The sequence below is a fragment of the Xyrauchen texanus genome, chromosome 17, assembly GCF_025860055.1.
Source record: "Xyrauchen texanus isolate HMW12.3.18 chromosome 17, RBS_HiC_50CHRs, whole genome shotgun sequence".
NCBI classification, from domain to species: domain Eukaryota; kingdom Metazoa; phylum Chordata; class Actinopteri; order Cypriniformes; family Catostomidae; genus Xyrauchen; species Xyrauchen texanus.
In genome coordinates this window covers 23,787,387-23,800,907 of record NC_068292.1, presented here as the reverse complement: position 1 = coordinate 23,800,907, position 13,521 = coordinate 23,787,387, and the positions used below count along the sequence as shown (strand labels likewise).

At 46.9% G+C, this 13,521-nt stretch overlaps 1 protein-coding gene across 3 annotated transcripts in view; it reads right to left on the bottom strand.

The window, feature by feature from the left end:
- The window catches only part of LOC127658317 (small conductance calcium-activated potassium channel protein 3-like), a 145,140-nt gene that overhangs the window by 24,754 nt on the left and 106,865 nt on the right, over positions 1-13,521 (bottom strand). For all 3 annotated transcript variants that reach the window (XM_052147543.1, XM_052147544.1, XM_052147545.1), the window contains 2 exons: positions 10,939-11,060; positions 6,642-6,783 (listed from right to left, as the gene is read on the bottom strand). In XM_052147543.1, the coding sequence (XP_052003503.1) occupies positions 6,642-6,783; positions 10,939-11,060 (264 nt within the window). The remainder of the gene's footprint in view (positions 1-6,641; positions 6,784-10,938; positions 11,061-13,521) is intronic.

Below are 13,521 nucleotides of genomic sequence, written 5' to 3'. Positions count from 1 at the left end.
GGTCTCTTATGAGGCATCATTTCAGTTAGGATGCTGCCATATAAGACAGCTGTCTATGTAGGCAGGAGACAGCAAGGCAGCTCACTAAGTTTTGGAACAGACACAAAACATTTATTTGGGGGCCTTTCTCAGTAAATACTGATATATGGGAATATTTATAATAAAATAATTTGATGAACAATTTTAAATCAGTTGACCTATATAAGTAAACTTTTAAAATTTGAATAATCTTCCAAACTAAAATTTCAGTATGATAATAATCTATGTCATCATATGATATAACTGTAAACAAGTGTACACAATAAAACTACACTAGCATACTGTTATGAATACCCTGTCTTGTTTCACTGTTGCCCTTTTGTTTACCATTGTTGTCACTTTTGCATTTCTTAGTTTTCACTTTAGTCCCTTATGTAACTCCATAGTCTCTTTGTTAGCGTTCGTGTTTCCTCTGTTCATTGTTTTCACCTGTCCTCATTAGTTTGCCTTTTACTTCTGTTAATCACCTTGTTATCTTGTTCGAGTTCTGTTTGTTCATTGGTCCCTTTTTCCCTTGTTTATGTATTTATACCCTGTGTCTTTGTTCAGTCTTCGTCTATCGTTGTTTGATGTTAACCCGGTGTATCTTTCCCTCCCGAGTTCCCTGTTCGTGTCTACCTTGGTCAGCTTTCTCAGTTTATGTTTCATTTCCCCATCGTGGGTTGTTCCTTTGTGTTTTTCCTTTGTTATTTATTAAATAAAGTTTAAACTGCGTTTGGATCCGCACCTCCTCGTCTGCCTCGTTGCTCTAGCGTAACAGAACGATAGACCAACTATGGATCCAGCAGTTATACGGGCCAACTGCCGGTTGCTCAACCTCAAACAAGAGGGCCGCCCTGTTGAAGACCACATCAGTGACTTCCTCGCGCTGGCGAAATTCACAGACTTCCCGGACTCAGCCCTGGTGGTCTTCTTCAGGGACACTTTACACGGTTCGCTCAGGGAGCGTTTGCTGCCGGCAACGCTTGGTTGGACTCTCCACGACTTCCTGGAGGCGACCTTACTGGTCTGCGGCTCACCCTACACCGTGGTCTTCGCCGAGGAGGATTCCACCTCTCCTCCCACTGTGGTGACTCCCCAGTCGTCCTTGGCGCTTCCTGTCGCGCCAGCCCCACCTGTCAGCGAGCCCGTCCCCACGCCAGTCGCCTTCCATGAGCCAGCGCGGCCCACTGCGTCTGCCCGGAGGAGGGAGAGAAGACGGGCTTCCGTCCCTGAGCCAGCGCCTGTAGCCTCGACCGTCCCTGAGCCAGCGCCTGTAGCCTCGACCGTCCCTGAGCCAGCGCCTGTAGCCTCGACCGTCCCTGAGCCAGCGCCTGTAGCCTCGACCGTCCCTGAGCCAGCGCCTGTAGCCTCGACCGTCCCTGAGCCAGCGCCTGTAGCCTCGACCGTCCCTGAGCCAGCGCCTGTAGCCTCGACCGTCCCTGAGCCAGCGCCTGTAGCCTCGACCGTCCCTGAGCCAGCGCCTGTAGCCTCGACCGTCCCTGAGCCAGCGCCTGTAGCCTCGACCGTCCCTGAGCCAGCGCCTGAAGCCTCGACCGTCCCTGAGCCAGCGCCTGAAGCCTCGACCGTCCCTGAGCCAGCGCCTGAAGCCTCGACCGTCCCTGAGCCAGCGCCTGAAGCCTCGACCGTCCCTGAGCCAGCGCCTGAAGCCTCGACCGTCCCTGAGCCAGCGCCTGAAGCCTCGACCGTCCCTGAGCCAGTGCCAGTAGCCAGGTCCATCCAAGAGCCAGTGCCAGTAGCCAGGTCCGTCCAAGAGCCAGCGCCAGTGGTCGTGCCCATCCTAGAACCAGCACCTCTCGAGCCTTCCAGGGCTCCTCCTCCCGAGTCTTCCAGGGCTCCGCCTCCCAAGTCTCTCGAGCCTTCTAGGGCTCCTTCTCCCGAGCTTTCCAGAGCTCCGCCTTCCGAGTTTCCCGAGCTTTCCAGAGCTCCGCCTCCCGAGTTTCCCGAGCTTTCCAGAGCTCCGCCTTCCGAGTTTCCCGAGCTTTCCAGAGCTCCGCCTCCCGAGCTTTCCAGAGCTCCGCCCTCCGAGCTTCCCAGAGCTCCACCTCTCAAGCCTCTCAAGCCTCCCAGGGCTCCGCCTCTCAAGCCTCTCGAGCCTCCTAGGGCTCCGCCCCTCAAGCCTCCCAGGGCTCCGCCTCTCAAGCCTCTCGAGCCTCCTAGGGCTCCGCCCCTCAAGCCTCCCAGGGCTCCGCCTCTCAAGTCTCTCGAGTCTTCCAGGGCTCCGTCTCTCAGGCCTCCCGAGCTTTCCAGAGCTCCACCCTCCGAGCTTCCCAGAGCTCCGCCTCTCGAGCCTCCCAGGGCTCTGCCTCTCAAACCTCCCAGAGCTCCACCTCTCAAGCCTCTCGAGCCTTCTAGGGCTCCGCCTCCCAAGACCCTCGAGCCTGCCAGGGCTCCGCCCCTCAAGCCTCTCGAGCCTGCCAGGGCTCCGCCCCTCAAGCCTCTCGAGCCTGCCAGGGCTCCGCCCCTCAAGCCTCTCGAGCCTGCCAGGGCTCCGCCCCTCAAGCCTCTCGAGCCTCCCAGGGCTCCGCCTCTCGAACCTCTCGAGCCTTCCAGGACTCCGCCCCCAGAGCCTCTTGAGCCTCCTACGGCTCCGCCCCCAGAGCCTCTCGAGCCTCCTGCAGCTCCGCCTACAGGGCTTCCTGTGGCTCCGCCTCCAGAGCCTCCTACGGCTCCGCCTCCAGAGCCTCCTACGGCTCCGCCTCCAGAGCCTCCTATTGCTCCGCCTCTCGATCCACTCAAGCCTTTGACGGCTCCGCCCCCAGAGCCTCTTGAGCCTCCTACGGCTCCGCCTCTCGAGCCACTCAAGCCTCCTACGGCTCCGCCCTCAGAGCCTCCCGAGCCTCCTGTGACTCCGCCTCCCGAGCCTCCCACGGCTCCCCCTCTCGAGCCACTCAAGCCTTCGATGGCACCGCCCTCCGAGCCTCCCGAGCCTCCTACGGCTCCGCCGCTCGAGCCACTCAAGCCTTCGACGGCTCCGCCCTCAGAGCCTCCCGAGCCTCCTATGGCTCCGCCTCCCGAGCCTCCTCCGGCACCGCCTCTCGAGCCACTCAAGCCTTCGACGGCTTCACCCTCAGAGCCTCCTACGTCTCTGCCCCCAGAGCCTCCAGAATCTTCCTGGTCTCCGCTCCTAAAGCCTCCCACGGTGCCGCCTACCTCGGCTCCGCCTCCTGAGCCTCTTTCAGCTCCACCTCCTGAACCTCCTTCAATTCCACCGCCGGAGCCCCCCGAGCCTCTCCCGGCTCCGCCTCCGAAGCCTCCATTGGCTCCGTCTTCAGAGCCTTCTTCGCCCTCGCCACCTTCGGCTCCACCTCCAGTGGCTCCGCCTTCTGAGCCTTCTACACCATCGCCTCCCTTGGCTCCGCCCAACACTGTTCCGCCTCATGACCTGCCCAAGGCCTTACCGCCTGAGTCTGCCACGGCCCTGCCTAAGCCTCCTTTGGCACCGCCTCCCAAGTCTTCTACGGCTCCGCCTCCGAAGTCCTCCTTGGCTCCACCTCACACGGCTCTGCCAGCCTCTGTCCTGTGGCCTCTTCCCAGACCTCCTGACCCAGTCCCAGTCCCGTGGCCTCTTCCCAGGCCCCCTGACCCAGTCCCTGTCCAGTGGCCTCCTCCCAGGTCCCCCAAACCTATCCTTGCCCTGTGGCCAGCTCCCAGGCCTCCTGCACCTACCCTTGCCCGGTGGCCAGCTCCCAGACCATCAAAACCTGTCCCTCTGTGCCCCCATGGACTGCCTAATTGTCCCTTGTGCCCCCGTGGACTGTCTCATCTCCCTTTGTGCCCCCCGTGGACTGTCTCATTTCCCCTCATGGCCCCCCCGGACTTCCTGCCTGCCCTCTGTGCCCCTTGGACTGCCTCCTTGTTCTTGTGCCCCCCCCTGGTCTGCCTGTCTGCCCCCGGTGCCATCATTTTGTTCTCTGTGGGTTTTTTGTCTTTGTCTTCTAGGATCGTCTGGAAGCCGATCCTTTGAGGGGGGGGGGGCTCTGTTATGAATACCCTGTCTTGTTTCACTGTTGCCCTTTTGTTTACCATTGTTGTCACTTTTGCATTTCTTAGTTTTCACTTTAGTCCCTTATGTAACTCCATAGTCTCTTTGTTAGCGTTCGTGTTTCCTCTGTTCATTGTTTTCACCTGTCCTCATTAGTTTGCCTTTTACTTCTGTTAATCACCTTGTTATCTTGTTCGAGTTCTGTTTGTTCATTGGTCCCTTTTTCCCTTGTTTATGTATTTATACCCTGTGTCTTTGTTCAGTCTTCGTCTATCGTTGTTTGATGTTAACCCGGTGTATCTTTCCCTCCCGAGTTCCCTGTTCGTGTCTACCTTGGTCAGCTTTCTCAGTTTGTTTCATTTCCCCATCGTGGGTTGTTACTTTGTGTTTTTCCTTTGTTATTTATTAAATAAAGTTTAAACTGCGTTTGGATCCGCACCTCCTCGTCTGCCTCGTTGCTCTAGCGTAACACATACATTCAGGCAAGTCTCAACTATATAATTAGCTGCATTGTCAGGACACAGTGTTCTTTCATAAATATCAGGACACGGGATCACTTTTTTCAAATTTTATAGGGACAATTTATCACTTTTTTTTGTTTGTTGATGTAATACATTTATACTGTTTAAAAACTACATTATTTGTTGGGCAAAACAATTATTTTATATTTCTGTATGTTTTATTGGTTTTCTGAATTTTTCTGTTTCATAATTGTTTTACTGTTACATTTTGATGAAAAGCCTACAATAGACTGTTTAATTACAGGTTCTAGTTTCTTCTGCGACAACTTATACCATATAGTCTGACAATATATTTTTGGGCTATTAGGACATGTAATCACAAAAGGTCAATGTTCAATGTGTTTTCAATGTTTCTTTATTCCTGGGCAATAACAGTGGGAATGTTTCATAGCTTTTTGCTAGGAACACAATTAGCAATCGTATTTGATCAAATTACACAATGATGATTCTAAGACATTATAGATATTAAATTTGTATCTTCTTTTAATGCATGATGTTCTGTAAAGCTGCTTTGAAACAATGCGTGTTGTGAAAGGTGCTATACAAATAACAATACGAAGGAAAAGGCTTTACAGTTTGTGTCTAGAAACCTAGAAATTGACCCTGAGAAATATTCACTGGAGTTAAATGTGTGACAACTAGCCCTGGACTCTCCAATAATATCCTCCATTCCACACCTAGATTTGCAGACATGTGTTCCATAAACCCCCAAATCCTCTAGTAGCACCAAGCGACTATATCAAATTAAAGCCCTGCCCAAACACTCCTGTTCCCTTAGGGCAGGGGTGCATTCTAACAGAGTTGGCCTTCCACGTTGTCATAGCAAGAAGTCACCTAATTCCACCTATAGAAAGTCATTACAATTACTCCCAACAGTAAAAGAAATCACATCCAACACTCAGTCTCTCTCTCTCTCTCTCTCTCTCTCTCTCTCTCTCTCTCTTTTTGCTGTTCACCCTCTCTCATTTTTACTCTGCTTTCATCTCTTAAGTGGCTCACACTCAAAAACAGAGGGAACACAGTCAGTTTGAAAAATTAGCTGCCCTTTTAAACAATTAAGATTGTGAGCATATATCACTGTTACCTGCTGTCTAGTATAATGTTTGCATGTGCATACTTAGCAGTAGTTTGGGGACAAATTTGTCTCTAGAATTTGTCTCCAGAACATTCAGGGACACCCTCATTTTGGGAAATCAATAATCAAATTAATAAATAAGTTAAACAATGTGTTTAATGTAAAATGATAAATAAAACAGTTTTCTTTTAGGGATAGGTTAGAGTTAGTCTGTAATTATTATAATTAGTTTTTTATAAAAAATAATAGACATCTTGGGTATTTTCTCATTTAGAGTAAACATGTAAGTGTACGTATGTGTGTTTGTGTGTGCAAATGAGGGAGAGATGAAGAGAGACAGACCTCAGAAACAAGAAAAAGCAAATTATAACACAAATAAACAGAAAAAGAACAGTCACATTAATTCTCACACCAAGCTTTCCTGTTTGAATATATCTGTGCAATGTATCTACGTGTGGACATTTAGGGGCACAGAAGAGGCACAGAAACTGACAGTATGTGAACAGGCAGAACGAACACTCCAATAAACACAACAACAGAGAGAGGAAAAGAAAAGGGATCTCTCCTAACAGATATTTACCATCTGCAAACTCAATACTAAAATAAACAACACACAATCTAACAATTTGTTTCCACCACCTGTCAAGCTTTCCTCAGGCACAGGGACATAAAGGCTTGCTGAGAGAAATTATGCAAAGAAATACCTGGGGGTTACATAAAGCTAACTCCATCGTCAGGAAATCAGGCAGAACAATGGAAGCCCGAAACAGCTTTAAAGCAGAACAAATGTGCCATCCCAGAATACACATGAGGATTCATCAAAAAACACTGGATGATTGTGTGTTCTAGTGTCATAGGGTATAATAACAGACATGGTTGGTGGAAGTGTGTGTATGTTTTGGTTTCTTGGAATGAGAGAACAATAAAAAAAACATATCTTTAGACTGTTCCTTGCCACCATGGCTTTGAAACTGCTGTGTTATGTGTGTGTGTGTGTGTGTGTGTGTGTGTGTGTGTGTACCATAATCCCTGTGAGCAGACACACTCCCTTGCCACAGTAGGTGTGAGGCACCATGTCTCCATATCCAATAGAGAGGAAGGTGATGGAGATTAACCACATGGCACCCAAAAAATTACTGGTCACATCCTGAGCATCATGGTACCTGAGAGAGAGCAGATAGAAAAACCTATATATTAATATACCTTAAATACATTTACTGAGGGTTTTTGAAGGCAACTTTGGAGATTTGTGTCTCTGCAGAACATAAATGGGTGTTTTCCAATCAGTGGGCATTTTCAAACCAGGATGGGTGTTTTTAGACCATTTTACATTGATTTGCCTACTACATTGATATTCTCTACTTTCATTGGATATTTCAGAAATCCCCATCTTGGTTTGAAAATGGCCACAGATTGGGAAACTCCCATTATTATTCCGCAGAGACCTATACATCCAACTATGAACAGGTGCTGGTTGAAAATCAATAACAGGATGTGAAAGATGCAAGATTATTTATCATATTAAAATTTTCACATCAAGTCGTTTTTTTCCCAAGTTCCTCAAATCCTTAATATTTACCTTCTTTTTTTAAATTCTAGAAAACCATACAACTTGCCATCAAAATCATACCAGGCTTTTCATGCAACTTAAAAATAAAGGTTCTAATTTGGTTTTCATTTATCATTTATAACAGTCTATTCTGTACTGTGCATCTGGAAAGTATTCACAGCTTTTCACTTTTTCCACATTTTGTTATGTTACAGCCTTATTCCAAAATTGATTATATTCATTATTTTCCTAAAAATTCTACAAACAATACCCCATAATGACAACGTGAATGAAGTTTGTTTGAAATCTTTGCAAATTTATTAAAAATAAAAAACAAAAGAAATCACATGTACATAAGTATGGCCAGACGGAAGCCACTCCTCAGTAAAAGGCACATGACAGCCAGCCAAAGTAAAGCCAAACATACAGATAAATAAATAAATTATCTACTGAATCCCATCTGGCTAAGCAGGAAAGTGATCGTAGTCGAGCAAAAACGTCACGGTTACTGTTGCAACCACCGTTCCCTGAGGGAGGGAACGATACATTGTGTCGAATGAAGTGACACAAGGGGTCTTCCTTGGGAGCCTTGCGTACCTCTGAACTTGAGAACAACAGCCTCCCCTCCAGTCTCTCTTGCAGGAATGAGAGCACTGACCGAACTGCTCATCTCTGCGGGTCTCATATGCATCAACTTGTGCGGCGCAACCGTGGCCGAGGATGCTATATGCACCAGAAGCCTCTGGAACTGTTTTAGAGGAACTGCTCTGCCGGGCTCGAAGAGAGCGAGGCACCTGAGCACCAACTGCACGTGCTCGTTTGTGATGCGTGTTGTCATTGAGACTGAGTCTAACTCAATGCCGAGAAAAGAGATGCTCTGAACCGGGGCGAGCTTGCTCTTTTCCCAGTTGACCTGAAGCCCTAAACGGCTGAGGTGCTCAAGCACCTGGTCCCTGTGAGCGCATAGTAACTCTCAAGAGTGAGCCAGAATGAGCCAGTCGTCGAGGTAATTGAGTATGTGGATGCCCACTTCCTGTAGCAGGGCAAGGGCTACTTCTGCGACCTTGGTGAAGATGCGAGGGGACGGGACAGGCCGAAGGGGAGGACCTTGTACTGATACGTCTGGCCGTCGAACGCGAACCTTAGGAAGGGTCGTGTCGAGGCAAGATGGAGACCAATCTGCCGTGAACCAATCTTGCTGCCGAACGCAGGATAGTATCTGTCTCTGCGTGGGCATTTTGAATGGGAGTTTGTGCAAAGCCCTGTTGAGAACTCGCAAGTCCAAGATTGGCCGCAACCCACCGCCTTTTTTGGGTATGATGAAGTAAGGGCTGTAGAAAACTTTCTTCATCTCGGCTGGAGGGATGGGCTCTATCGCCTCCTCGAGTAGCAGAGTTGTGATCTCTACCCATAAAGCGCTGGCTCGCTGTGTATGGAGGTGGATGAAATACCGTTGAAACAAGGTGGGAGCCAGGCAAATTGTATCGCGTAGCCGAGTCGGATGGTCTGGGCCAACCAACGTGATGGGTTGGACAGCAAAAGCCATACAATCATTTTTGACGTACTGGGTGGGGCTTCGTGGCGGGGGGGGGGGGGGCAGGTAATAATGCGTCGGGAGGCAAAGGTGCGTCTCAAGGCTTTGGTGCTGAGAAAAGACTCATAGCACTTACCTTGACTGAGGAAGAGGTCCTGGAATGGCGTCTTCGGAACTCGTCAGCGCCGGCCTGCCGGGGATGGGCAGTCACGGGTCCGGAGGCGAGGTGACTGCGTCCGGGAGCCGGGACTGTAGGATTTGGAGCCGGTGCACCGTGAGAATGGCACGCACCGGCTGGATGACCCAGGGAGTGAGGAAATCGCTCTTTTATTGAGAATGTGGGTACCACAGCCCGAAGGGGGTGCGGCAAAGGAAAATAAGTAAAATAAGGATTTTCCTCCTGACCCTCCACCGGTGGACAGAGTGGTCTTTCTACCAGCTCCGGAGCAAACATCTGACTGCCCGGGTCTTCTGTCTCATGAGCACTTAGGAGCTTCACGGGTCCTAGAGGGGGTCCTGGAGATGGGGGCATATGCTGCCTGCGGGGCGCTTAATGCTGGGGCTGAGAGAAGGGGAATGCTGAAGTGGTGTTCATTTTGAGGAATGAAAGCCGCAACTGCAATGCTGCCATGGTCATGATCTCGCAATGAGTACATGAACCATCCACAAACGCTGCCTCAGTGTGATCGCTGCCCAGGCACACGAGGCAGCGCCTATGACCGTCGGTCTTGGAGAGATATCGACTGCATCCAGGAACTACACAAAGGCGGAAATGTATCTTTATAAAGACGCATCCTGAAAAGGACGTTCATTGCCTGCTTGTGTATTGCTCTTTTATGAGTGAAAATAAACTGTTTTGGAGAATCAAACCCTTTTAGGAGGGGAAAACACTCTTTCAGACAGAAAGCGCTGTCGAAGAGCCCAGGGGCGTGGACTGCACAGCATGCAGAGAGAGAACGCCACTGGAAGCGCACCGTAGGATCCAACAGCAGTGCTTCTTGCCAACAGAGGCCAATTTCTCATTGGCCTTTTCTCAAGTTCAGAGGTATGCGAGGCTCCCAAGGAAGACCCCTTGTGTCACTTCATTCGGCACAACATCGAGTAAGCGACAGAAGGGGAACTAGAGTGAACATCGGCAGGGCATTTGATTCCTGGAGGGTCCCCAATTGGCCTGATGGGGCGCGCAAGGGATAAAGGCGGCCGGTGACGACGGTTCGAGAGAGAGAGAATTACGGGCCTGTCCGTCATGTGTGTGTTTATGTTTGTGCTTTTGGTTTAAGTTTTCATTAAATTACAATTTATATTGACAAGCCGGTTCTCGTCTCCTCCTTGCCCATCTTAACCCCCTTACAGTATTATTTAGCCATGTGTTCATTTACCGAAATCAAGAAACTGCACTGAAAGCTCACAATACAATCCACAAATACAGGGATGTAAGTAAAGGGGTTATAAACCCCATTGTGTATGTGCTGGACTGTGTAAAAACAGCGCACAGCCTGCAGGGAGACCCCTCCTCTGGAAAGGGCCTTTAACATGATGACTTTGAGTGCAGTGCATAAAAATAGAGCAGATCCCTGCAGGCTCATCTCATAAAGGTGCTTCCCTGATCAGATGCAGCACTTGAAATGCACAAACTGTTACTCACGTTGTGTCGCTCAAGCCTGCTTCTATCACTACAATCATCAAAACTCAACTCCCCAATTGGGTGAACCCTCAATATTTTAATATTCTCAAAACTCAAATCCACCCCCCCCCCCCACCAAACACACAAACACCAAAGCACACATTCAGAGTTTGTAACCATGACAACAAGTCTGGTTGAGTCGGAAGAACCCACTCGCTGGCTCGAAGGCCTATTTTATCCTGAGAACCTTTTAAGGTATAACATGGGAAATCTGTTGATACAAGTTGTGATTGCTCCCTGAGATTTTTCTGAAAAGGGAGGAACGGCATTAAGACAGACAGGTCTCCCGGAGACAAGGGTGTGAATGAAAGTGAAGAAAAACAAGCAGTCCATTTCCTTTCTTTCTCTCTTTCTTCCTATTTCTGTTCTAAATCTCCTCTCCTCACCACAGAATAGCAAAGAGAGTGTTTGCACACCTCAACTGGTGTGTTATCATCCAGGCAGTGGCACTTATTTGGGATTCAGCTGAGTCCTCATTAAGCATAAGACACTTGACAGCGTCTAGACAGAATTCCACAATGATTTATTTTCTCTCTCTGTCTCTCTCTCACCTCTCACACACTCTTACGGTCCAGGCAGCGATGATCCACAGGGAGATACTGAAAACCAGCAGCACTGTACCCGGGCAGATGGTCATCAGAGTCTTCATCACAAACCGCGTGTTAAAGTGCACCTGAAGAGATAAAGACAACAGCCAGTCATCTGACACTGTTCCATTATTCCAAGTGGATAGCTTTCCATTTTTACAATACTTTTATTGTCACAGCACTAAAAACAATATTGTTTATCACAGTCATCATTATAATTACTGATTGGTGTTCTTTACTGGAAATCTGCATAAAGACCAGCTCTCAAGGGGGATGTCCAGCCAGGCAAATGACTTGAGAAAATGTACAAGCCATAAATATTCCTTACCAGTCATTAAACTGAATTTTGCATTATTCTTATAAAAATAATATCTATATTCAGTAGTTTAGACTTTGCTCTAAGAACAGATTTGGTTCTTAGATGTTTTAAGCACAATGACTACTTCCCACAAAAATGGCAAATTAGGCTTTGTGCCACTTTATTTATGTCGATCTCCCATATTGTTTTGCGAAAACACCCACAGTGTGCGCACATTTGGCCACAGAGTGTGTGAACACTTCTACTATTGCTAAATAATTTTTTAATAATGTTTCTGTGAAAATCTTGAAGTCTGTTACACATTCATGAGTGCATAAAATAAGCTCATTCACAATGGCACCTTTAAACCATGTACTATGTTGCAGGTCCTTACCAAGTTACCACCAACTAGCGAGTAACTTGCCAAAGCTAATCTATTTACTTGCCAAAGCCAATCGCTTGATGAGTGTTCATTTCAGACACTGGGAGGCAGAGATATCTGAACTAAGACTGACCACATGATCATTAATGGAAAAACAGTACATGAGAGGAAAGACTATTTGCATTTACATCTCTTTGAAACAAGAGCTTCTTTCAAAGGACAAAATGATTACCCTCTCCAATCAGCCATTCAAATTAATGTACATGTGCACTCTTTCTTGTTGTTTCAGGTAATTTCAATGGCATGGAAGGACAAAACTCAAACTTTGAAGTATCAAACACTTGACAGCCATGACAGCCATTCTTCAGCTTTTCTTAAGGACAAAGCTGAAAAGAGATACACAATATTCAGAAACATCAATCACCCATCTAAAGTCGAGCAGAGATAAAACTGCTTAAAAACACACAGTCCTCAATCATAAAAATCCATTACAGCATAAAAATTATCAGTCACGTCAAGTGACACCAGGCTGTGATACTGCATCCTAACAATGCTAAAACAATTAGACTACAGTAAGCTTTTGACCTTGCACTGAAGCTATGTTATGGATTAAACATTTTTAAACCATCAGCAAAGCTGACAGGTTCATCTATCTCAAGAGACTAAAAACAAATTCAAAATACTTCCTTCAGTACAGAAAACCATAGGTCTCAGTTACTCATGATTGTCCTCATAAAACTGAATTTTACTGCCCTCAGCAACACTATATGATGCCTTTCTCAGCTGAACAGATTCAGGTCCTGTCAGTCCAGACATGCAGTCAGAATCGGGAGGAGACAAAAGGGTATTCTCATGAGAGGATGAGCTTATTGAATGTGAGAGCACAAGTGACCACTGAGGCCAGACAGAAAAGGAAAGCTGGCAAGTTGATGAGGTCTGGATGAGAAAGCATTTCTAGAAAAATCAGGTGAAGACAGGAAACAAGAGGGTAAGGAAAAGAACAATCAATGCATTCAATAAAAGAGGTGAAGTTTATAAATGCCCTTCCCAGCAAAAGTCAATCACTCAAATGTCACAAAATAACGTTTACACCGTTTCAGTAGTCAAAATATTGTTTGGCTATAAGGTTAAATAAAAAAATTAAATTCAATGTGCATTTTAGAAAAATTCTTTGCAAATAGTAGGCAGCTATAATACCTTAAAAATTATTGCAATGATTATTTGAACTAGGTGTAAATAGCACCTGCCACACTGCATGGCTATTTGCACTCAAATAGTCTAGTGGAAACACTGAAATTAAAGACAAACTGCACCCCATGTGTCACTTCAATGGTGTGGTGTGTTAAGACACTGTGAATGTGTTTTACTCGTACGGATGACCCGGGTTCGATTTCCCCTTTTCCCCAGTTTTTCCCACTCTGTTTCCTGTCTCCACTCTTAATATTTCCTCCAATACTACTTATAACAATAAATACATATTTATATAAAGGTTGATTTCCTTGCAGTGATTTGGTCAGTGTGAATGTCAGAAAGTTGAGAGAAAGGTTTGATCCAGGTAAATTAACCATGGTTTTACTACAGTGATATTGTAGTAACCATATTTTTTGGTGTAAGCCATAGTTTTAATGCAATTAACCATAATGTTACTACAGTAGTATGGTGTTAATATAGTAACTATGTTTAATTTTGTGGTTACTATGATTTTACTACAAAATATCATGATGAGACTATGGTTACTGTAGCAAAACCATGGTTAATTTTCGTATGGGAAGGTTAAGTTTAGGGGTAGGATTTATTTAGTGTAGTGTGTCTGTGGGATTAAATAAATCATGCACAATAATCATGCAGCAATGATGCCCCTATACTG